The sequence below is a fragment of the Delphinus delphis genome, chromosome 1 (genome assembly GCF_949987515.2).
Source record: "Delphinus delphis chromosome 1, mDelDel1.2, whole genome shotgun sequence".
Taxonomy (NCBI): Eukaryota; Metazoa; Chordata; class Mammalia; order Artiodactyla; family Delphinidae; genus Delphinus; species Delphinus delphis.
The window spans coordinates 158,318,300-158,345,569 of NC_082683.1; the positions used below are offsets into that span (position 1 = coordinate 158,318,300).

Consider the following 27,270-nt stretch of genomic DNA (forward strand, 5'->3'; position numbering starts at 1 on the left):
GCTGCTAGCAAAACAGTTCTCGTCTTGCGCCATTGAAAAATCACCCTCAAATACAAACACAAATACCCTATTCTGAATGCAAAAGATAAGTTCCACAAAGGATTTCTAAAAAGAAAATATCCACTTAAGATCCTCCTTGCAATTCACTTTCAATGTAAAATTAGAAATGAGTCTTGGCAACAATGACAACAATAAAAAATTGGTCCCTGAATGAATACAAGCATACTTAATGACTCCAACAAACTTTTTGAAAACCACATATCTTAAGGGAAAATCCCCTTCTGGAATATTAATATTCAAAATGTTAGCCCCAGTGAAAAAAATAGTAATACCTTACACTTTATTAGCTCTGGGATTTATACCCTTATGCCACCACCCCATCCCCCAGGACTGTCTGAGACAGCAGGTGGTGAGGGCCACCGAGAGGCTGGGGCTGTGTGTGGTTAGGACCAGTATCTTGGGCTCACAGTCCCAGCTCTTCTCTCTCTAGCTGTGTGATCATGAACCAGTCACTTGACCTCTCTGGGCCTCAATTGCCTCCTCTGTGAACTGAGGTGTTATCAGGGTTGTGAAGGTCAAATGAGAAGCCCTTAGAACACCTGAGATGTGTGAGTTAGCTAAGATTGGCTGTTGTCTCTATTTTTACAGATTAGAAAACTGAGTCAGAAATGTTCAGAGATTTGCTTAAGGTTACATAACCAGGAGGCGTCAGAGTTTGACTCATCCCCAGAATTTGCCTCCAAATTGAGTGCTCTTTCTGCCTTACTACAATTATCTCCCATTTTAACAATGAGAGTATACGGCTGTGCTTAGAAAAAGTCAAAACTAAGAATACTAAAATTATAGCATACATACAGTCAGAAACTGACAGTGAGAATAACTGTTTTTACATTCTCGCTGTGTTCCCATCCTGGAGAGGGCAATCACTGAAGCTTTAGAGATTTAACTAAGGTTTTACCAGCAACAAAATACCATCATACTTTTAAATTACAGCTAAATACTAGTTTTTTTAGGGGCTGGAGCTTGTTTTTTTTTTTTTAACATCACTCCCTCTTACTTGCCTCTGGAACCAGATGCAGCTCTGCAATGTGGTCCCCAAACACAGGTGATTCTCATTCACCATAGTTGTGTTCTATCAAGTTGCCAAGGCTGAGTTAGCAAATTCCTAGGGGAAATACAGGGTTCGGTTCCTGTGAGCCTCCGGTGACAACATTTTTGTCAACCGATCAATACAGAAACTTGTTCTATGCGCCCTTCTGTTTAAAGACACCCCATTTAATAGATATTGTTGATTCATTCACACTGAACTCACGGCCAACTGCACTGTAACTCATGCCTGAACCAAGCTTGTCTAACACACATATTTTTCGCCATAAGGCACGTCACAGGCTTCTTGTGCTTAGGACACGAGACAGCACTGCAGCACTGCACTTGGGGGCCATTTTAAACAGTATAATCATCAACAAAAAGCACAAAAATGCAAAAAAATGATGCAAAAAAAAGCCATTAAAGAGACCACGAGGGGCTTCCCTGGTGGCGCAGTGGTTGAGAGTCCGCCTGCCGATGCAGGGGACACAGGTTCCCGGTCCAGGAAGATCCCACATGCCGCGGAGCGGCTGGGCCTCTGAGCCATGGCCGCTGAGCCTGCGCGTCCGGAGCCTGTACTCTGCAACGGGAGAGGCCACAACAGTGAGAGGCCCGCGTACCGCAAAAAAAAAAAAAAAAAAAAAGAGACCAAGAGGGAGGACTTGCCTGGTAGCACAGTAGTTAAGAATCCACCTGCCGATGCAGGGGACACGGGTTTGATCCTTGGTCTGGGAAGATCCCACATGCCACGGAGCAACTAAGCCCATGCACCACAACTACTGAGCAGCGCTCTAGAGCCCGCCAGCCACAACTACTGAGCCCACGCATCCTAGAGCCTGTGTGCTGCAACTACTGAGCCCACGCACCACAACTACAGAAGCCCTGTAAGCCTAGAGACTGTGCTCCACAACAAGAAGCCACTGCAATAAGAAGCCCGCGCAATGCAACGAAGAGTAGCCCCCGCTCGCTGCAACTAGAGAAAGCCTGCATGCAGCAATGAAGACTCAACGCAGCCCCCCCAAAAAAGAGACTATGGAAAGGGACGCTTTTTACAGCATTAGAGCTAATACAGGACGGCTGAGTGCAGCCTTGTTCAGCCTCAGCTGGGAACGTGTGCAGTGGCAACTTGGAGTTTCCGCCACTCTGCGTAACGACTGTAAAAGTGCCCCATGTACTAATTTGGGGGTTACAAATAAATTTTAGCAAGGAGGTGAATTCACAAATACGGAATCTGCAAATAACTATAGGAAAGACGGTACATGCTTGGAGCAGAAGGAGGCCGTGTGAAAGAGCCAGAAGCTCTGAGGCTGCTCTCCTGTTAAGAGGTGAGTGGACATGTGCCCTAGTCGACCTCAGTTCTCTTGCCTGTAATGCGAGAAGCCTGGATTAAAGGGGGCCTACATTTCCTCCCAGCAATAACACTCAGTGATGCAGGTGATGATCGTCATACAGGCATGGAACATACAACTTTATGTTGACTATAAGATATATGGATTATGGGACCAACTCTGTGACTCTAGGCAAATACTTAACCTCTCTGAACTTCATTTTCTTTATGAAATGAAAATATCTATCTCACAGCGTTGCTGGGGAAAAAAAGAAATAGAATAATAAATAAGATCATAATGTATGCAAAGTACCTAGAACATAGTGAGCACTAAAATGTTAATTCTTCTTTCCCGAAGATGTGTAAAGCCTGCTTATTAATATAAAGTTGTTCAACTGTATGCTGGGAAAAAGGGCTATTTAATAACTTCATAATGTCGAAGAATGATCAACGAGCAATATGTTTTATCAAGAATTTATTGTCTTCTAAACTGGCAATAAAATATGCCAAGATTGTTCCTGAGTTATCGGGCCATTAGTAGCTTAAATGTGGCCACCCAGCCACAGCAAGTGGTCCAAATTCTTTGCCTTACTCATTCAGTGACTCACTCATCCATGATTCCACAAATGTTTATGGACTACCTACTATGTGCCGGGCACTGTACTAGGCCCTGGAGGTAAAGCAGAAAACAAAATAGTTAAGGCCCTGCTTTCCAAGAGCTTATAGTCAAGTATATGTGACAGCAGACAGTAATCCAATATCTCATGAAACATCTGGTGACAGTCAGGGTTAAGAAGAAAACGTGGGCTGAAGGGATAGAGAGCGGTGGAAGGAGGAATGCTCCCTGAGAGAGGGTGACCAGAGATGACCTCTTTAAGGAGCTACCTCTGAGCAAAGACCTGACGGTGGGAGGAGAGAACCAAGAGAAGATTCAGGCAGGGAAGGGAATTCGGGGCCTTGAAATCAAGAGTGAGCTTGTGCGTTGGGTAAACAGCGTGGAGGCCATGGGGCCAGAGTGTGGGCTCAAGAGGGGAGAGCAGTGGATGAGACTAGCACAGTAACAGAGGCCAGCGCACGAAGGCCAAGGAGGCTGTACTAAGGACTTCGGACTCCATTCTGAATACTACAGTGAGCCGGCCGGTGGCGGTTGGGCGTAGGTGAATGACTTTTCTGATTTGTTTTGAAAGAATAACTCTGGGTGTTGTGCGGAGAAAAGACCATATGAGGGTTAAGACAGGAAGCAGAAAGACCAGCCAGGAGGCTGCCCAGTAACCTAGGCTGGAGACAGCTGGGGCCTGAATCAGGGTGGTCAGCTCACATATAATAGAGCTGGTCCTGGATAAACCATGCTCACTACAGCCATGGGGCGTGGATTATGTTCACTCACAGCTGGTATGCAAGGGGAGTAGAAACCCTGCACCCAAGTTTAGCTCTAACTGTCCTTAAACAAATTTGAGGGAGGAAAAAAAAAAGCACAAGTTCTCAAAACTACCCCGTTTTCCGCTTTCAGATTTCTTCTCCCCAGTTTAATGGAGTTCTTCGCCTCCAACCACTGTGCCCTCACCCTGCAAAACTTTGAAAAGTGCAGGACATATTTGAGACTTACTTCATGAATTTTTAAAATTTGGGTAACTTTATACTGGATGAATTTAAACTGCTTTCTAAATGTGATGTAAAAAATATTTCAAACTTTTAGAAAGCATAAAATACAATTACCTGGGACTTCCCTGGCAGTCCAGTGGTTAAGACTCCATGCATCCACTGCAGGGGGCACGGGTTCGATCCCTGCCGGGGAACTAAGATTCCACATGCTGTGCAGCGCGACCAAAAAAAAGAAAAAACTTACTTGTTTGTCACCCGATGAAGTAATAATAAACTATAAAGTAGAATAGAATCCTCTTAGTTGCATCTCCCCAGTCACATACCCCTCCCTCCCCACAAGAGGAAACCCTTGCCTGAATTTGATATCATCATTTCTAAGTGTATCTTTATGCTTTTACTAAATGTATATGCATCCCTACATAGATACTATTATTTTGCATAATTTTAAGCTTTATGTAAATGGTATCATACTTTATATATTTTTGTGCTACTTACAATTTGTTTAGCAACATCTTTGTAAAAATCATCCATGCTGATATGTTATTATAGTTCATGTTCACTGATAATGTATATATATAATACACAGTTTTTTAACATCTTTATTGGACTATAATTGCTTTACAGTTTTGTGTTAGTTTCTGCTGTATAACAAAGTGAATCAGCTATACGTATACATATATCCCCATATGTCCTCCCTCTTGCGTCTCCCTCCCACCCTCCCTATCCCACCCCTCTAGGTGGTCACAAAGCACCGAGCTGATCTCCCTGTGCTATGCAGCTGCTTCCCACTAGCTATCTATTTTACACTTGGTAGTGTATATATGTCAATGCCACTCTCTCACTTCGTCCCAGCTTACCCTTCCCCCTCCCCGTGTCCTCAAATCCATTCTCTATGTCGGCATCTTTATTCCTGTCCTGCCCCTAGGTTCATCAGAACCTTTTTTTTTTTTTAGATCCCACATATATGTGCTAGCATATGGTATTTGTTTTTCTCTTTCTGACTTACTTCACTCTGTATGACAGACTCTAGGTCTATCCACCTCACTACAAATAGGTCAATTTCATTTCTTTTTATGGCTAATATTCCATTGTATATATGGGCCACATCTTCTTTATCCATTCATCTGTCGATGGACACTTAGGTTGCTTCCATGTCCTGGCTATTTTAAATAGAGCTGCAATGAACATTGTGGTACATGACTCTTTCTGAATTATGGTTTTCTCAGGGTATATGCCCAGTAGTGGGATTGCTGGGTCACATGACTTAACCATAATTAATCTATCCATTCTTCTGTTCAAGAACATTTATGTTTTTCTCAGTATTTTTGCTATTACAGACATACAACTATGAATATTCTCACATATGCCCCCTTTTACACATGAATCAAAGTTAAATCTAGAGTGATGCTGTTCAAAGTGTGGTTCCAAGATCAGCAGTATCAGCATTTCCTGGGAGCTGGAAACGCAGAGTCTTGGGCACCACATCAGAACTACTGAATTTGAATCTGCATTTTAACTATACTCGCAGGAAATCTGTAGACACAAAACAAGCCTAAGAATTATTGGTCTAGAAGGAGTGGTACTTCTCAAACTATCCATGATGAATCAGTTCTGTTTTCATTTTTAAATTTTCAATCTGTTGTGATATTTTGTAAAACACAAAAATCGTATGCTTGGATATTTCAGCAATGTGAATGCTACACAGGTTTCTCAAAAGGTACTCTCGGTTTCTGTTCTTACCTCCATTCACACCAGTAACAATCATTTTGTGGACTGGCGGGGGTCAGCAAACCTAGGCTCTGGACTTAGAAGTGAGTCGTCTGGGGATCTCATCCTTAACCTTATCGGATAATCACAAGTTGTCTTCCGAAGTGACTGTATCAATACACACTCCCACCAGCAGCATATGAGAATGATGGGTGTGAAACAGTATCTGATATTTTAGTTTACATTTCCCTCATTTTCAAAGACTATTTGACAGTTTGCAATAATGTTTTTCTAATGCATAATCTTCTTGTAGGTTTATCTTCATTACTCTGATTTATAATTATTTCCGATTTATAATTACATTATTGTTGTGACTAACCACAACAATAAGGTTCAACCATTGGAGTATGGATATTGCTAAAAATATATGTCCCTTCTGTTGCTTAAAGCAACTATCCCATTCCATTTTACTGGTTTTTCAAATATGCTTAATCCACCTATATTTTAAAATATGCACAATGTTCAGTCTTTTAGGTTGTATGGGAGTATTTAAAAGAGTTACACTCTAAACAAAGCATAAGCTTCTTTTTAAAAAATGAGATTCTTGCCTTATTTTACAATAAGATTGAAAATAGTAATATAAAGTAGCACTAAGCAGATACATTATTAAAGTAACGAGCTGTAATTTCCTTATATTACTTACTATAGAAGACACTATTGTATAAAATAAATTAATTTTTTTTTTTTTTTTTTGGCTGCGCCAGGCAGCATACAGGATCTCAATTCCCCAACCAGGGATTGTGAACCCGCGCCCCCTACAGTGGATGAGTGGAGTCTCAACCACTGGACCTCCAGGGAATTCCCTAAATTGAATAATTTTAAAAGAGTTATGCTTTAATTTTTTGATAAGGAAATGAGAAAAGACTCCCAAACTGGTAAAATTCTGCAACATCTTAGAACTCATCCATGGGTTACCTTAGGAAGGACGTGCTTGAAAGCCATGGGCCCATGGCACACACTCACAGAAAGCCATTCGAATGAGGTTCCGTCTTGGAAGCGTTTAAGAAGCTCTACCTATTTCTTTGCTGAAACCTAGGTATGTAGAAAACCTCCTCTCTCGTTTGTGGCATCCCTTAATCCCTGTTCCGACCCCGAAGAATCCAGAATAATCAGTTTTAGACAGAAATCTCAAAGTGTCACCGAGCTCCTAAAATCTTTCTGTGGCTATCACACTTTGAACAAGATCCAGCCTCCCAGCTGTGGGCCCAGCCCTGTGGTCCTGACCCCGCACCTCTCCAGCTACATTCCCTGCATACCCTGAAACCCACCTCACTTTAGCGACGCCAGCCCTTCAATTCCTCCACAGTTTATTCCCACACGGGGTCCCGGCACCAGGTTTTCCTCTTTCTGCTTTTTTTTCCCCAACCAATTTTCCCAGGCTGGCCCCCTGTTATCTGTACCTTCAGAGTGACCTTCTCTTACCACACAATCAGAAGTCACCATGAGGCACTGTAATTCACAAACACATTTTAATTCTTTGCAAGCCCTAATGTCTTAGTTATACTACCTTGCTTATCATCCATCTCCCCAGACCAGCAAATAAACCCCAGGAACACAAGAAACTTGTTTGTGCTGCTCAGTACTGTATACTAATTTGCAAGCCACTGCTAGGCTCAAAGCTGGCACTCAGTACGTGGTGTTATATTGATACGGAACCATTTTTTAAGTTTCTAGGTATACTCAATTACCTGAACGAAAGAGCATTGTATCAGATGAATGTGGAAGAAAAAAGGCAAAGACATGGTTTCTGCCCTCCAGACAATTAGGAGATGACAGATTCAGCGTGAGGAAACTAATAGTTCAAACTAGCAAATAATCTCCAAGTCAGCATTCAGTCAAGAGGTACTCTGGGAGTTGAGACAATAATTTATTGACCATTTAGTTATCACTATGTACTGCTGAACACTTTACATCATTTGATTCTCACAGTAATTTTAGACAGGGAATTATTATTTTCTTCATTTTACAGCTTGAGAGATTAGAGAAGTTCAAAGTCAAAGAGCTGGTAACTCATGGTTACCAGAATGCCCACTCTTTACCACCTCTCAGGAAGAGAAGGGATCACTTCAAGTGAAGGTGGTCTGGGAGGCTTCATGGAAGAGGGTTGGTTGAACTTGCCCTTGAGAGCGTGGCAGGATTGGGATGGTGCAACAGGAGGTGGGAATCTGCCCATTTCAGATAACCGTTTTTGATTACTGGAGGACAGACAGTGCAGAAATGTCTACATATGAAATAGGGTAGTTAAAAGAAGACTCTGCCTCATTTGGTTATACTATGTAAGGGTGAAATCAATCTGAGAGATTTGAATAGAAAAAGTAATCACATTTAAAAACACCAAGCTACATCACACAGGGAGATCAGCTCAGTGTTTTGTGACCACCTAGAGGGGATAGGGAGGGTGGGAGGGAGACGCAAGAGGGAGGGGATATGGGGATATGTGTATAGATATAGCTGAGTCATTTTGTTATACAGCAGAAACTAACACAACAATGTAAAGTAATTATACTCCAATAAAGATGTTAAGGAATAAATAAATACTAAAAATAAATAAATAATAAAAACACAAAGCTATAATTGAACCACTTGGGAGCTATGATCCACAAAAACAATGTATTCTTGAAGGTCCCTACTATGGGAATGACTCCAACTCTGAGACCGTGTCCTTGGGGTGTATTAGGTGCTACAGTGCCTTCTTGGAGAAGCTCGACAACACTGCGTCCACTCACTGCTGGAGATGGAAATCAGTTGCCATGTTTGGCAGAAGAATAAATAAAAACCTTAGATTCAGACGGTTTATGGAGTACATTAAGTGTTCTTAGACAAGTTGAACCTCCTACTTTGCCCTAGTTTCAAAAATAACGGAACAAACAAATTAGCAAATCAACACAATAGAACAGAATGAAGTAAAACATCATTATAAGGCCCAGGTCAACGTCTGAGCCCACTGAGACAAATACTCTACTCCGCCTCTTCAGTGAGTTTATGTAGGTAACTTGGTGAAGAACAAACGTCTTCTATCCACCTGTAATACTGCTCATCTTTTTAACTCAGGGCCTTTTACTGAATAAGAATAGCCCCATCCATAGGCGCATACAATCTAGACTCAAGTGTTTTAATTAACAAATACCCACAGTGCACACGCGTCTGTTAAAAGGATAGGAATGAGAGAAAGATTTATGGGATTAATCTTTAGCATTTTAATACTTCTAAAATTTTGTTTGTCTCGTTTATTTCCTAAGGAAGTCAGCTTATTTGCTCCCACTTGAACCACTTTATCTTTGAAAATTTAATTATATCCAGAAAGGAGGACACTGTACCCTGGTTTATCTTATGATCAATTTGAGGAAGGTGTCTGTTTTCATATGCACACATAAACCCAATGTAAATGTATCTTGGCTTAGGTGGGAAAAAATCATTTGTTGAAAAAGGAATTATGTTGAAGCCTTTAAATACTGATGTGTTAGTAAGTTAAGTATTTTCTCGTCAGTATTTAATAAATTTATAGGAAATATGAGTAATATCTGTGCACTTTGAGATAACCTCAAATTCATACGGATAGATATCAGAAAAGATTGTTAAACAATAAACTGGGGGGACTTCCCTGGTAGCACAGTGGTTAAGAATCCACCTGCCAATGCAGGGGACACAGGTTCGAGCCCTGGTCCCAGAAGATCCCACATGCTGTGGAGGAACTAAGCCCGCGAGCCACAACTACTAAGCCCAAGTGCCACAATTACTGAAGCCTGCACGCCTATAGCCGTGCTCTGCAGCAAGAGAAGCCACCACAGTGAGAAGCCCACGCACCACAACAAAGAGTAGCCCCCGCTAGCCACAACTAGGGAAAGCCTGCGTGCAGCAACGAAGACCCAACACAGCCAAAACTAAATAAATTAAATAAATAAATAAAAATAAACTGGGGAGTTATAAAAATATGACTGAGATTTAAAAAAAAAACAGGAGAAGGGAAGAGAGGGGAGACGGTGATGATGATGGAGAGAGCATAAGTTCTCATACAACCCAGGGCCCCCAGGCACAGGCAGAATTCCTAGCACACAGTAACAAGAATGAACTGAGAACTCTGCTTACTCATTTTCAGAGAGATATTTTAATCTACTTTTACAAATATGAGACCTAAGACTATCCAAGATTTAGTTTTAACATGGATTGAAGAAAATAACTGTTGGAGGTATAATGATTCAGTTCTGTGTTTAGCAATATAGGTTAACGTATATACAAAGCATAACTAACTTGAATAAAATTCTATCAATGTTTTTCTTATACTTAAAAAAAAATTCATCTCAAGTGGCTTTAAGAAGCAATTTAATCCCCACTGAAAGGAGTATGAGTTCTTTGAAGAAATGGTTGATTCCAGATCTGGGGCAGGGAATGTACAAGGAATTGCACTGAACATCAAAAAGAATGACCTTAATTGACTATAACACACTACATAAATAAATTTTGTAAATCCAGAGATGTGAGGAGCTCTTCTTTATAGACCAATGTCAGCTAATAAATGGAGATGAATTCACAAAAATAAGAAAATCCAGGGACTTCTCGGGTGGCGCAGTGGTTAAGAATCTGCCTGCCAATGCAGGGGACACGGGTTTGGGCCCTGGTCCGGGAAGATCCCACATGCCATGGAGCAACTAAGCCTGTGCGCCACAACTACTGAGCCTGTGCTCTAGAGCCCGTGAGCCACAACTACTGAGCCCGTGTGCCACAACTACTGAAGCCCACGCTCTGCAACACGAGAAGCCACCGCAATGATAAGTCCGCGCACCGCAATGAAGAGTAGCCCCCACTCGCCACGACTAGAGAAGGTCCGCACGCGGCAACGAAGACCCAACGCAGCCATAAATAAATAAATAAATCTATCTTTTAAAAAAGAATTTAAAAAATCAAGGGCATGAAAATGTTCATTAAAGAAAAAAAAAGAAAAGAAAATCCACCTTTTGGCAACCTCCGATGTAATCATGGATTCAAGGCAAGGATCATCAAAAAATGTTAAAACCGTTAGGTGAATAGATTTTTGGTAACAGAATATTTGCATGGATTTTTAATTACAGAAAGGGAAGTGTATTTTTACAATGGCGAGTTCTGGCAGTCTCCATCTTAACTGAGGGACCAAAGTTAGCATCACTTATAGTGGGACAATATGTGCCTCCTGATACGATGCAATTTGAAATACAAAACAACAGGGAGCTCCCTGGTGGCCTAGTGGTTAGGATTCCGGGCTTTCACTGCCATGGCCAAAGTTCAATTCCTGGTCAGGGAACTGAGATCCTGCAAGTCATGAGGCCAAAAGAAAAAAAAAGAAATATACAACAACATCTAGAAGTATTCTTGCAAAGAATGTTTAACCTGAATTTAATCAAGCTTCTAGACTAGCACATGTCATTAAAAGTATAATGTGAGCTATATATGTAATATTAAAATTTTTAGTAGCCACATTTAAAATGTAAAAACAACACCAAAACCCACAGGTGAAATTAATATAATAATATACTTTAGCCCAACACATCCAAAATATTAGTATTTCAACATGTAATCAATATTAAAAAAATTAACATTTTACATTCTTTTCTGGTACAGAGTCTTCAAAATTCAGTGTGTATTTTTACACTTAAAGCACATTTCAGTTCAGATACTAAATTTTCATTGGAAATACTTGATCTGTATTTAGATTTCATAAAATTTACAGTTGAAGCAGTAGATCTGCATACCCAAGTTTTTCCAAACCTACTTAAAATTTTTCCACTAATGAAATTGAATGAGCTTTTAAATTTATTTTTTTTAATTAATTAATTTAGTTTTTGGCCACGTGGCATGTGGGATCCCAGTTCCCCGACCAGGGATCAAACCCATGCCCCCTGCATTGGAAGTGCAGAGTCTCAACCACTGGACTGCCAGGGAAGTCCCTGAGCTTTTAAATTTAAATTCAAATTAATTCAAATTAAATTTTAAAATCCAGTTCCTCAGTTGCATTAGCCACATTTCGGGTGCTCAATAACCACATGTGGCTAGTGGCTACCACATTGAACAGTGCAGCCCTAGACTAAACTTCTATTTTATAGAAAACAAAGGGGATAGACAAGTTAAATGACACCGAGACAATCCAGAACGTGGGACAGTCTACAAAATAACTGTCTCAGAATTTCTAAAAAGTCAATGGCATAAAAGAGATAAGATAGGGAGACAGTCCTAGACTAAGAGAGATTAAAGAGACATAATACCAAATGCAGTGTTGGATCCTTCTTTGAAAACAAAAATAAAAACAATGTACAACTGGGGAAGTTTCTTGAAAAATTGGGGAACTTTGAATATGTAGTACATTCTAGATGAATTATGAAATTGTTGCTAATTTTCTTAGGTGTGATAATGGCATTATGATTATATAGGAGATTGCTTTATTTCTAGGAGGAATAATAATTCTAGAAATGCAACTTTAACCAAATATCAAAGCTGTCAAAAAAAAAATGTTTAGGCATGATGATCTCAAAATATTTACCTTCTATGTAAACTTTTTCCAGGAAGCCACTGGAGGATGTACTCCTCTGAAATGAGGGAGTAAGCCAGGAAAGAGGAAGATGAGGAATTGAGGAAGCAGGTGAGTTGGCATAGGCATGAGGTGATGAGAAACCCCAGGATGATGTCTGGGAATCAGTCTTAGACAGCAACCATAACAGACTGGACCAAGAGGAGACAAGCTCCAGGAGAGATGTCTTTAAAAAAAAAAAATGACAGGCAGATCATACAATGTTTTTTACTATATTGTGGAGAGTTTTATGACTCTGTAGGAGAATTTTGAGAGAAAAATCAATGACAGGTGCATTCAGTGGTATATTGGTAAACCACCTGTTTGAAAAGGAAAAAAAAAAAAAGAAAGAAGCACTGATTTGTAGCATTTGTTGACTTGTATGGCATAAATACTTCCACCATAGCCAAATTTAAGTTACCAGGATAAAGTCATTGAACACAGAGTTGGCAAGAGATGTCTACAGTTGGCTCTTTAGAGCTAGTAAGGGGGAAAAAAAGAGCATGTAATACTCATTTGTCCCAACAGCCAAATGTCCCATGAGCCAAAGGAGTATTATATGCTAAAATTTAGATAATCTCTTATGGAAAAGGAAAAGAAAAGAAAAGGAAGGAAGGAAGAGTCAATAAGAGCTAGCTTTAACAAAATTTAGCAAACAAAGCAATTATTAACTCCAGGAAAAATTTTAAATTTTACAAGAAAAAAATGAAATCATAGTACCCCACACGGCTCAGCTATGACCATTTACACTGCCATAATAATGTACATGCTGAATGGGTATTTAGTTTCTTAAAATGTGACACAACCATACTGAGAGGATGAGGGGAATGGAAAGGAGTAGAAAAGAGATAAATTTTCATTATCAATAGATAATGCCTAAAATTGAAAAATTAAGAAATAGGAGAATGAGCATTTTACTTAGAAATATGAAAGTAAACTACCAGAAGAATGGGCCAAAAGAGATAAAAGTCATTGCCTGTGGGGTGCAGAACTTCAGAACGAAGAGAAGTGTGGTGGAAAACAGCTGGTTTTCTTTACAAGTCGTATAGTACCATTAGACTTAAACACATGCTCATGTGCACACCCGCATGGACACAGGACACACACGAATAGGAAAGAAGAGCAGGAAAATTCAGACTTCTGGTTACAGAGGGCTGATTGAACCCAATTTTTTATCACCCTTTCCTCCAAAACCTATCGAAATGAGAAAAGGAATATAAAAATAAAAATAAATTGATACTTCTGCTGGAAAGACAGGATAATGCACCAGCAGCAGACCAGGACAGTTAGGAACTTCTGAACGATACAGAGAAGATGCAATCAGACTGATTATTAAACACAATATTCCTGATTAAAACACAACCCCACACAAGCTTAAGAGAGAACCTCGAAAAGTGGGTTTGCCAGCACAGCCCCACCAAATCCCCAGAACGATACAACCATTTCACCCCTCACCATCCTGCTGCCTACAGATAACTATTAGCTTTCTAGTGTGGGATTACTGACACCAGACACTCTCTCCCAGATGAGAGGACGAAAGCAGGCACTCTGGGCCGTGTGCCAGGGGATTTACAGCCACCGTGAGAGAAGGAACTCTTAAAGAAGAGATTTTCTGGCCCCAACTCAACCCACTGTGCTAAACTACCCACTCATTCGGGGCATCTGCATCCAATACCAGACAAACAGGGAGTCTTGCAGCAGACAGCATGGTTGAAAAGCAAAGCACGATAGTAGAAATAAGACTGAACAGGCCATCACTGTCATCCTGGAAAGCCACTCCTTTAGTTCTTGCTATCAAGACCCCTGGGACTGTCCTGGATGTTGTCCTTTTAAAGACCTGACTCTTAAACTCTGTATCAGTTCATTGAGCTTCTCCACGTCTTCCCAATAAATTTCTTTCTTCTTTAAGCTAACTACAGTCAGTCTGTTGCTTGCAATGAAACAACTCTTACCATGCAAAAAGACAGCTGAATGGCAATTAATAAACTTAATTTATGTGATTATCATATAGTTATATATTTTATATATTTATAATGTATACAATATAGTACTATAATGAATAAGCTTAACAATGCTAATATAGAGAATGCATTCTTTTCAAAAGCATATGGAACATGTACAAAATGATCTCTTAGGTAGTACACACACACACACAAATAAAAAAATTCCCCAAGAGTAGAAATACATGGGCCACAGTGTAAAACAGAACACCTAAAAATTAATACCAAAAGCATATCCAAATTTATTTACTTGAAAAGAAAGAAAAGCTGAAATTATAGAAAATTTAGAAAAGAATGGTGATAGGAATATTACCTGTCAAAAATCTGTGACAACATATGATAAAATGATTCTCAGAGGAAATTTTACAGCCTTAAATACATTTTGCTACAAATCAAGAAAGATGGAGAATATGTGAACTTAAGTAGTCGACTCAAAAAGATAGAAAAAAGACAACAAAATAGATACCACATTAATAGAAATAAATGTAAAATATAAAATGAAATAGAAAAAAATAGCCTTGGTCAGTAATACCAAAAGTTGGTCTTTTAAGAAATAGGAAAAGAGATAATCAAAATTATTAATGAGAAAGCATATGACAATTATTTTCAAATATTTTTTTTATTATGGGAGTCAAGAAGCCCTTAAGGCCTCAGGAAGACACAAGATCAAAAGCCATAAAAGAAAACACTGACATATTGGACTCCATAAAAAAATATAATAAAACAAAATAGAAAGTTGTTTGTAAAATGAAAGACTCCATAAACAAAGTTAATAAGTAAGTAAAGTTTTAGGAAATTTTTAGGAAAAGAATGACTAATAAACATCTGAAAGAATGTTCAGCCATACTAGTAATCAGGAAAGTTTAAAAGCAATCAAGACACCATTTTTCACCCATCAGATACACAAAAATTTTTAAATATGATATTATGCAGTGTTAAAAATGTGAGGAAACAAGCATTCTCATACATTGTTATAATGGGGAATGTAAATTGGCAGTAGTTTTGGAAGGCAATTTAGCAGTATGTATTAAAATTTTTAATGCACATACCCCTTTGAATCAGGCCATTTCCAGAAATCTATCCTACAGAAATACTTGAACCTGTGCACAAAGATATATGCATAAAAATGCTCATTGAAGCATTTCTTGGACTAGTGAAAAGAAATGAAACTTTCTAGGTCAATCAGAAGGAAAATGATTAAAGGATTGCTGAGCAGCCATTAAAATGAATGAGTAAATCTTTAGATAATTACATGAAAATTTTTCCATAACATAGTGTTAAATGGTAAAAAGTAAATTGTTAAATGCAAATTACATACTATAGCCATTTAGATAATGTGTCATATACAGACACACTCGTATGGGGGCAGGTATGGTATAAAGAGACTTTTACTTTTTAGCCTATATTCCAGGGTTGTTTTAATTAAAAAGAAGAGAAAAAAGAAAACAGTTTGGAAAACGTCGTATTAAACTGTTAGTTGTGTTTACTTTAAATAGGGGAGAAAAAAGGGGTTAAAGTGAAAAAGATTTTTACTTTTCACTCTATAAAATATGAAAATAAAAAATAATCAAACATGCCATTTTTGTGAAATTAAAAATTTTAATATAAAGAAATAATGTATGAAAATAGTTTTCAAAGACAAATGAAATGGACCCTAAGTTTACCCTAGCAATTTTTCAAAGTCACAATAAAAAATAAAGTAGGATGGCCCTGGTACTTTCCAGTTCTCCTTCCTTTACAACATGATTAGGAATTACTTCAAGAGAATTCCTCACTCCTTTATGGAATATTACTGCCTTAAATATTACCTTCCAGACCAAGAGTTCAAAGCATAGTTAGCGCAAGATTTCCAGGTAAGAAACCCAAACTGGCAGGATATCGTGGGCGGGGTGACATTTATTCTACTTCCTAATTAATATTAGAGCAGTATCTCCCCCAAAGTCACTTATTTTTTTAAAAAAAATCACACGTAGGTCGTAAATTGTGTTTTACTGGGTCTGTGGAAAGGTATTAAATGATCATGAAAGCATAAGGAATAAGAAAACACGTCACTGACAGCTGATAGCAAACAATCACCGCGAACCTTATCCAGCCCTGTGTGCACAGCAGCATGACTCTGCACAATGACACACTCTAAAGCTTGAACATTTTCCCAGGAATATACTTTGAAATATAAAGGTACATAAACAAAGGAGGCATAATTATGGCTTTGACAGGGACATTTTCCTTACGGTGCATAGAAAAAAAAGACGGGAAAAGGAATTGTATTGACTTAGAGGGCTGAGAAAGCGGTCAAGCCCTATCTCACACCAGACGACTGCTGTCTCCAACACGCAGATTTCACGCTAAGTCGCAGTCCTAGGGTGCAGTATACATGGAACACTACCTAACATTCAAAAACGCGTGTCGCAGGCCTTTTTTTACTTCACCCCGCCTGCCTTCCCCGCCTGCACGGCGGGCACAAACGTCCTAACGCGTCTTCACTGGCAAGGTCCTCCCTCCATTTTGTCCCCAGTCTCCTTCAGGCAAACCGAGTGGCGCTATTTTCAAGCCCCTCCCTGACGAAACCAAAGCAGGGAGTAAGCGGTGTGAGCGCTGGACCACACTTTCGCTCGGGGCGAAACGGTGGCTGACGCTGGGTGGAGCTGACGGGGTCGCCCAGGACTCGTCCCGGGCGGGAAGACAAAGGACACGAAGGGGACGCGGGCCGCAAGCCAGTACGGGCCGACTTCCGGGCCGTGGGCTTGCGGGGGTGGGGGCTCCCGTTCCCAGGACAAAGCGGCGGCGGCGCGCACGCCCCCTCCGCGCGGCCCCGGCCGCCCCGCCGCGCGCGCCCAGCGCCTACGCACGGGAGCGAGCGCGCGCGCGCGCGGACCACAGAAATGGCGGTTGGGGCGAGAGGAGGGGCGGGGGCGGGGGCGGGAAAAGGCGCAGCCTCGAAGTGCCAAGAGTCCGGGTGCGCGGTTGCTTCACGAGTCCTTCTCCTCCTCCCCTGGTCCAGGCCCTCGGGCTGCGGAGAGCCCCGATAGAGAAGACGTGATCCGTTCAACTGAACAAAGGAAATGGCGGCCACACCAAAGGCAGCCTGCTCAGCCAGTGCTGCCGCCGCGCAGACTGGGAAACGTTCCCTAAAATGGCGGACAGCGCGAACGCAGGCGCGGGCCGGGCTGGCCAGGGCGGGGCGGGGCGTCCGCTCACGGCGGCCAGCGGCGGCGACGGGGCGGGGTGGAGGCGCCGACTGTCCCCATGGCGGCTGCGCCGGAGGCCGGAGAGCCCGGAAAGGGGAAGGTAATCCGGGCTGCGGCGGGGTGCGGCGGGGCGCGCGGAGCACGAGCGGCACCTAAGGATGCGGCCTCTAGAGCTGGGAGACCCAGGCCGGGAGCACGTGTCATTAGCTTCTCTGCAATCGAACAGCTCCCCTCCTCCCACCCCCCGACATTTTTATCTTTAATTGCCACGATTTAAGTGACCCAAACTGGGAGGATGAGGGGACCGGTACCGATAGCTTACTGCAGGTCACAAGACTGATCCCTTTGGAAAGAAAGTTTTGTTAACGGGGCCTCGTATTGTAATTTACCAGCAAAGAGGAATTAAAAGCTGAGGACAGGTGCCTTGTCTTTAAGGCTGTATACTTCACAACACTTAACAGGAATCGGTAAATGCTGGGGAATGAGAACTTGGTTATATTCGACTGAATTTATATCCAGAGCAGGAGGGTGATGAAAAGATTGAGATTTTTCCCCCGTTAACCTTGTTTTCACTCGACCACGTGGAGTATGCAGTATCATATGTAACCAATAGCTTCGCTGGCTGGCATTCAGGTCTTCCTGCTCTGCCTTTCTCGCTTCACCTTCCACAGTCGTCCTTGTGGGCTACCCTGTAAAATGCATAATTCCACCTCTCTGCTTAAAACCAGCCGTAGCTGCCCATTGATTTCAGGATAAATCCGAATTTCTCGGCCTGTGATAACAAAGCTCATCACCTAACTAACCCGTGTGACTCTTCTCATGCTTTCCTCTCCGGGTGTATTAAACAGGGTTATCTCTGGTCTCCCCTGAAGGGCTTCCCGACTCCTCAAGAGACTGAGGTGCTTCTGCTCCTATCTCCCGGACACCTTGTACATTGCTGGATCATTACAACATTATACTGGAAGTTAATTTGTGTCTTAAGAGCAGGGAACCCGATTTTTATATCCTCAATGCAGAGTAAATAACAAGTGTTTTAAAAAGGTAATGGAAAAAAACAATTTTAAATAGTAAGCCATAGAGATTAACGTTGGCTCAATTAGATTCACAAATATTTAAGACCCACACTGTGTGCCACACTGCACCTATAGTTTTAGGCTATTGTCTACTCAGCTTGAAAATTTTGATCACTTATTCAGTGTTCTTGCTTCTCTGGGGAATTTTCCATCTAAATTTGGCCTAGATCATCAAATGGTTATGAATAAATGTTGGGTAAATTGTTTCCATATTTGTTTTCAAAAAATTTTTTGTCAATTTATACATTGTTGGCGCCTTTTCTGTTTTTAACGTCTCACATACTATTTGGAATATGCTTACTTTAACAAAATGTACCCTTGTTTGAAACTTGCATATTTCAAGGGGCACCATAACTACAAACACAAAATTGTAGACTGTTTTGTGAGAACACTGGGATCTTGAATGGTGCTTTCATCCTTTTTGTATCTGGTTGTTCACCTTTGATAGAGACAACTGCTGTCATTTTAGGGTCATGAGGGTGGTTTAACCCATTGAGAATCCAGAAAAGAAATACATGAAAAATTGTTTTGATTAATAGTGTATTTGAAGCCAAAGAAAATGTTTCAAAAACAAATGATTATCTGTGCCACATGTGCTGAGATGTAAAGTATGATGGATTTTGCAAAACGACTGTCTTTTAGAAAACCTCAGTGGTGCTGTTTCCGTCGAGTACAGTTGGTAAATGTCTGGTTGAAGCAAGTTAAAGGGAGCGTAGGTTTGTAAGTGAAGAAGCACACACAGGTAACTTGAGTTTTGCAGTGACAGGGAACAGAAAAATGGGATGGTGGCTTGGGGGGGAAGGGTGTCAAGAGAGGGGGATTTATTTTGTATGTTTCTAGACTGGAGATTATTAAAAGGAGGAAAAACAAGTAATGCAAATGAAAGATGGGATAACCACAGAAGCAGAGTCTTTTGAGAGTGGATAAAGTAATCAACTGCAAAGTGAGGACTAGTTTTAAATAGGAGTAGGGCCAGTTCCTCCTTTGAAACAAAAGGAAAGGCAGAATATGCGCACTGATGCAGATAAATTTAACAGTGGGAAATGAAGTAGCTCTGATTTGATGTGATCTGTTTCCTATAAATTATTAAACTGGCATTCTGGCTTAGAAATTTTTTGAGCTTCCCTTAATTCCATCAAGGTGTGTTGGTAAGGCTGCCTTTCTAAATCTAAGCTTAAAAACATTAGCTTACCAAAAAAAAAGTCTATAATTTTAGTTTACGTTTAAAGGCTTTGTTAATAGCAGGTGAACCTTAAATTTGCAGGCAACTAGGGAATAAAAGAGGAATGTTAAATGCCTTGAACATTACAAACATAACTTCAAGGTGACTTCAGGCTTAGACCCTTTATTTCCATTTCTGAGAATCAAAGTTCAGTGTACTCTCTAAGCTCAAGACTTCATTACAGTATTCCATACTTGCTTTTAAGTCATCAGCAGTCTAAACTCCAACTTTACCAGGAGGCTGAAAATTCCCTACTAGTGAAGGGGAAAAAGTCTTTGTACATCCTTACCCAGTTTTGATACAAACTGCATGCAGATCTACAGTTATGTACACAGTTCTATTACTCTCTATATGTGAACCTTAGTGTTTACTAAAAAACCAAAGGGTTAAATGCTGCAGTGGGAATGACAGGCTTTCAGGGTCAGACTGACTTCCACTTCTACTCTGCCAGCACTTATTAGCCTTCTACTTAAACCCTGAGCCTGTTGCAGAGAAAATGTCACAAAGAGGTTGTGAGAATTAAAAACAAGGGATATAAAGGGCCGGGCACTAATAGGTCCTTGGCACCTCTAAATTATGAGATTAATTCGACAAGCATTGGCTTCTCAACCTTGGCGCTGACATTGACCAAGGCAGTCTTGTATGTGATACATGCATTGCAGGACCTTTAGCAGTAGCATCCTTGGCCTCTAACCCATCGTTGGTTTTAGAAGGTACCCCTTAAAAAGGATATGTTTATCTTTCAAAATAAACTGGATTACTCCATTATCTGCAATTTCAAAATTTTACTTTTCTAAAATCTCTAAAGCAGTGTTTCTCCCAGTCTGCGGGGTGGGCGGTTTCCTAAACATCAATGCCCGGGGCCTATTGAGTCAGAATCTGAGGGTGGGATTTGAAAATCTCTAAAAAGCTCAGAAAGCTACCTACCTAGCTGATTTAAACAAATAGCACCATTTCAGATGTTCAGCAAGTTTATTTTACACACTTGGCAAAGAACTGGGGCTGATAATTTTATCCAAATGCCCCCCCCCCGCAAAGTTTGCAGATTCTGGTGTATCCTGGGGTCACACTAGGGCTCAATTTTGGAACGGAATCCAAATGAAAAAGCCCAGAAGCCTTGAAAGAAGTGCTGTCTTTGGCAGAGATGTGCAGTGTTTGGCATGCTGCGGCCAACACTTGATAGTTCCTTCCTTTCTCTCTGCTTAAATGTGAAAGCCATCTTAACATTCTACCCCGTGGTAGAAGCTGCTGGTCTCACTCCCTTCTAAGATCTGACATTAAACACCACCACCCCATCTCAGTCTATTTAGCATCCTTCCCCCAGGGCAATGGCCTAGCTGCAGAACTGATCACACCCTCCTTCCCCTCCGGGCCATAAATTCCACCTGGCTCTTGACCTGAGGGTGAGAAACAATCATCTTTTGCTAAATTAAATGAAAAGCCTAGAAGCAGAATTAAATCCCAACCTCTTTGTACATGAAGATTTGTACTAAAGAGCCTTTTAACATTCAAGTCTGCAACTTCAATGAGCACCTGCCGTGTTCATGAAGTAAACATGTTGGGGGGGGGGAGGGAACAGGCAGAGGCAAAAAAAAAAAAAAGGAACATAATGATCCAAGAGTGTATAACTTTTGCTTTATTAGGAACCGAGTCACATTGTCTTTCCTGCAGAAGCCTGAGCCAAGGCAAACACAATACCTTCATGTTTCAACCTTTAATCTGACTTGCCCTTTACTGTCCTGTTCCCATTTCTTCCACTCTTTTTCCCTTACAGTATATTACCATCTAGGTATATCTATCTCATCCCAAAGAATGGACAAGTGGCTTCCTTTTTAAAAGCTACATTAACTGAAAACAGTAACTTACGTTTTCTTTTTTTTTTTATGAATAGGAGAATGCTGTAGCAAAACATAAGCGTGCCTTATAAAAAAAATTCTGTCCTGCCCTCCCAAAACCCCTAAGTACAGAGTGAGTGACAAGACATTCAAGTTGGAAAATGTTATGCTTAAAGTGGCAGTATTTTTTAATGAGGGAGAACAAATCCATAAATCCAATGAAGACTATATAAAGAATTTTAAAACCATTCATTTTAGCACTTGAAGGAACTTAAATTATCACCTAGCTGAACCCCTTCATTACAGATTGCAGGCCAGATAAAAAAATATGTCCTACAGGTTACAGAAGTTAGTGGCAGAGCTGAGAATAAAATCCAACCCTGTAGATTTCCAGCTTTTTTCATCACACCTAGGTATGGTTACCATGTACTATCAACAAAGAAATAGAATCAACGGCAACTTCATATCACAGGCAAGTCATATCACAGGCAAGAAACAGACGAGATTTGTCTCAACACAAAGTATTTATTCTTACAGACACAACTGATGTGTTGTTACTAGTTAACACAGAAAATCTGCAGTCCTCCTTAAAGGAATTTAAAACAGCAGTATACTAATATTATAAGCAACATGGTTAGGACAATTTCACTTTTCCCATCTATGCATCTCAGGTTATTAGAAGGAAATTATGCTGCTTTTAAATTTCAATGATAGCCAAATCCCCCAAATGATTTCATACAGATGTTTAAAGAGCTCATAAAATAATGTATGCCCTTACCTTATCTCCAAACCAGTTGATTAACAAATTATAGCATAACCATGGTACCATAATCTATTTAGGTTTAATTTACCCTACCTGCTTAGGACTTTCTGGTCAAATTCTCAGGGTTTCCATTTTAGATTCATATTACATACCAAAGCAGGATGATTAAAGATGGTTTTCGTCTTTGCCAAACCACCCTAAAATAAAATATTCTCTTTTTTTTTATTTTTCGTAGCCCTTTAAGCTCCTAGGAATTTTAGATGTTGAAAACATCCCCTGTGCTCGGGATTCGACACTGTATGGCTCATTAGGATCTGTTGTGGCTGGCCTTGGACACTTTTTGTTAACTAGTGAGTATCTGCTTTTCTCTATGCATAAAAAACATGTTTCTCTGAAGTTTTTTTCCTAGAGGAAGTATTATAACATGCAGTGTATTAGTGTTTATGCTTCCTTTTGACAGGTAGAATTAGAAGATCATGTGACGTTGGAATAGGAGGATTTATCTTGGTGACTTTAGGGTGCTGGTATGTGTGCTAAGTATTCAAGAAGATCCACGATTCTAATAGGTTTATCTAGTTCCAAAGGACATGCTCTCCTCAGAGCAATCTCCCACTAAGATTCCCCACCCTCACGGAAATTTATCTTACAAAATGATATTGCTGGACTGCCTTTAATCTTTTAAATATGTATATATACACACACATCTTGTGTCATTTGTCAAATGAACAGATGAATGCATGGCATTAGGCACTGCATTAATGCCATGTCAGGGTTTATACTTCGTTTAGGAAGGCCTCAACCTTTTATCTTATCCTAATGCTCATTTCAATCCCTACCTATGGCATAACATCTGAAAATGCTACCTTAAGAATGTGTTCACAGCCACTGACAGTCATCTGTAAGCATTTAAAAATTTTGATTACAAATTTCAAATTAGTTTCTACAGGTATGTTATATCAATTTATTCATGTTCTCCTTACTAGGTTCCATTGTAGGTATAATTATGCAAAGCTAAGAATCCAGGAAAGACGTGCCAGAGAAGGAATTAAAAACAAGATTTTATATGAAAGTACCCACCTTGATCCTGAAAGAAAACAAACCAACAGCGGCAGCAGCAGCAATTGAGCCAGTCTTGAGCACAGAAAACCCAGATACAACTCACTTCGGTGTGAACCGAGATCAACTATAGAAAGCATTTTATATACCACAAGGCTTTCAACCAAGTAAATAAAGTATGTGTAAGTTGTTGTCATTTTACATGTGTATGTACAAACTTATTCTGCCCCTGTATCTACTATCAGTATAGCACATAGTGGACTCATACTTAAAATAAACCTCGTGTTTATCATGCTTAGAAAAGTGTTCCCTTATGGTAAGCAGTGAGTACACCTGACGTTTCAAGAAATAAAATCTCAGTTCAATGTTAAAACTTGCCTTAAAAACAAAAATCACAACTGTATTACTGTACCCTGTTAAAAATGAGGGGATACTTTCTGATTTCTAAAGCCAGTGATGTTATATCAGACTTAAAACTAATGGGCCGTCACTCTGCAATTTTTATTTTAAAAATGTACCCATTGCTTGACCCTATTCTTCCACTTCAACAGGTGAGTCATCTCTCAGAAAGGAAAAGTGGTTTTTAGCTGCTCTAAATATTTTTGGGATGTATGCAGGGTTTTTATTTTTAAGTAGAACTTAAATATGTACATGGCACACATAAAAATATTTTCAGAAACTTGTTTGGTGCAAAGGAAAATACTGCAGAATTACATATTGTTCCATTAACGTAAAGACATTTATAATTCAACTGGCTGCCATTTAAAAAAAGCACCCAACACCCAACTAAGTCCACAGCATTTATTCATTCATTCATCATTTTTGGTTTAATAAATATCAACATTACTTAAAACACAGGCTTAGAGACCTTTCTGGTTAAGGAATGATAAGTATGAAAGAAGACACCAGTGGATAGGATTATGGCATTATTACTGGTCCTACTGATTATCACGGGTGAGCTAAACAGATCAAGGAAGAGATATTTTGAAACTTTATTTTGTTCTTAATCCGTTTTCAGGATAGGTAGGGGCCTGCTCCAGTTCACTTCATAAGAGCAGTAGCATTTTCCCTCCCATGCTCACCTTCTTATGGCTGTCATTATGAGGGTTAGGGTACACAAGCTATATGGTTTACCAAATGCCCTATCATGAGTGACACTGTCAAGCATATATGTTCTGAGAGATTTTTATTGATCCTAATCATCTGGCAGCCACCAAAGGAAAGACTTGGACATTAACAAGGGAAGGTTATTAGAAAAGAGAAAGAAGTTTTTGCAAGATCATCTGCCTGCCGTTACTGACACAAATCAGAGCTAGGTGCAGTCTGTATTATTCAAATTGATCTTAAACAATTATGTTAAAAATTCCATGTGACAGTCACTCATGTTTTAAAAGGCATGAGTTGGGGTGGGGTGGAGGAATTGATGAGTACTAATCAAATTTGATATTTAACAAGCTGTGCAGGCCACTTACGTTCTCAGCTTCAGTTTGATAACATGTAACATATGAAATCAGGCAAATGGATTATGTAAGTCAAGTCCCTTCCAGCTCTAGCACACTATGATTACGTCTTACCCTGAGTAAGAGAAAAATCTCTCAGCTGGTAAAAATTTCCAAGGCCTTCAATAATAACAAGGTTAGTTCATTTTCACAGCAGAATGACTGCATAAATTGGAGACCTGGATAAAAACAGAAGTTTAAATATAATTACTTATTTGGATTACTTTTCAAATATCATTTCATAAACTTAAATCATTAGCACTTTTTCTTCTTTACCTATTAAAATGATGCAAAATGCATTAATGAATTATTGGACCATTCAACATGCTCTAGGCCCTTAAAACATTGCTACCAGACCTCCAAGGCCTCCAAGTTGATCTTGACACTTCCACTTCTGGTCCCTCCAGTCCAATCTTCTTCCACTCTGCCATCCAACTTCAAGTTCAAACTGCGAAGTTTTGCCAGTCCCACCTCCAGTGTACCTCTGGCCACCATGAACTGAACTCATAGCTCTGCTCAAATTTTTTCACTTCACTTACAGTGCCCTTCTCCTACCTCCTTCTCTATAACCTTCCACTCTCTTGCTAACTTCTAGAATTAGGATCATCACCACCTTTTAGGCTCTCACACTACTTTGTTTCATGTTCCACTAACAGTAGTTGGCACTTCCATTGGTCACTGACTTGTGCTACAAGAACCCTATCTTTACATTCCCAACCAAGTGTCTGGTATAAAGCAGTCAACACATGTTAGTTTAATTACTAAATGTTCACTAGTACCTCTCACCCAAAAGCTTACACTTTCCAAACTTAAGCTGAAAGAGTAACCTACCTTCCGAGCCCACTTGAAGCCTCCAGCTGCACTGCTTCCTTCATTATTCCATTAAATCCGAAATTTCACACTAGGTGATATAGCGGTAGGTACCAGCTAAATAGCTGATTAAAATAGAATTGTGGCAATTAGTAGGTTTAAAACTTTGCAGCTTATCATACCTACTTTAATTAACTACCTCTAAGTGCTTTATGCAGTTCCCCCCCTTCCCTCACCCCTCCCTCTTTGTTTTTCCTTGACTACTTGCTTTACATCTCAGTAAAAGAACCTCAGGGAATTTAAAATTAACTAGCTTTTCTCTGGACGTGTGATTTCTATTGACCAAGTTTGCCAACAAGAAATCTGACTATCCCTAATACCATTATTTAATTTGCAAGCATCTCTTCAGTCTACGTACCTCTACTCCATCGCTGGTTTCCCTTTGCTTCGATTTTATAATGCGAGGAGGTCTATATAATAAATTCAGGATTCCTGTTTATGCACTTTTCAGCAAAAAGCTAGGGATCAAATAGGGTTTGAATCCTTCTATTCCTAGGTAAAAATCTGTGGTGGATGGGGATTAAGACACCCCTTTAAAAGTGATGTTAACGTAAACTACTTTGGGAAAGCAGAATACCTTAATGAGGAAAGTAGAAAAATTACTGATTGCTTTAACTGTGGTTTTTAATAGTACTCTAGAATAAAATATCTTTGGGAAGCATCTTAAAATATGGTCCATTGGTCATCAAATCAGGTCAGTAATAATATATAATATCCTCTACCACCCAAATACTGGCATCTTACACATTGTTTTTGTGCATTAAGTTCCATATTTAAATTTTCTTTTAAGACAAGCTTTAGGGACAAAAAAGCTTAGTTTTTTAATAAAGTATTACATTTTAAAGTTCATAATGTGAGCACTACTGATCAGTGTTGCAAACATTTGAGTCTTTTCAACCACTCTTTATTTTCTAGAGATTAAAAGATGACTTTTTCCAAGTATTTTTATCTTGAGAAAGCTACCAGTGACTATAAGTACTAAATTAAAAGTTTCTATTGTTCACTAAATGTTCACATGGACTTAACAGGCAGCTATCTTTTCTACTCTTTTCTAGGAATAACTTTTACCAAGTTCTGTAAGTTGTAAAACACCTATTTTATATGGCCTACCCTTAGGGGATTCAAATTTGCATATACTGTTTTCTTAAAGGGTTAAGTTTTCATAAAAATGTCTTCCCCCTTAGACCACAAGGACTAGTCATGTGAAATGAAACGTGTTCTACTATCTAAATTCTAAGTTTGCTTTAAAAACATCTTTCTAGTTTGTTTTCTCTCAAATGAACAGAAATGGCTTTGAGTTTTTACCTTTTACTCTAAGTTGTCTGCTCTTCAAGTCTTTAGAGATTGCTTTTATTTGACAGAGTAGAACTGTATTTCACTGAGGAAACCCTGGTAGTTATATTTTCAGTCAGTACAGCAGCCAAGTCCTCTCACTTCACCAAAATAC

At 39.8% G+C, this 27,270-nt stretch overlaps 1 protein-coding gene across 1 annotated transcript; it reads left to right on the plus strand.

The window, feature by feature from the left end:
• The first annotated feature begins 17,252 nt into the window (after positions 1 to 17,252).
• COX20 (cytochrome c oxidase assembly factor COX20) lies at positions 17,253 to 23,655 on the plus strand. Its single transcript, XM_059997038.1, is given in 5 exon segments — positions 17,253 to 17,489; positions 17,491 to 17,605; positions 22,634 to 22,748; positions 22,859 to 22,922; positions 23,382 to 23,655. Coding segments are annotated over 5 exon segments (546 nt in total). The 5' UTR covers positions 17,253 to 17,379; the 3' UTR covers positions 23,524 to 23,655.
• Positions 23,656 to 27,270: the final 3,615 nt, after the last annotated feature.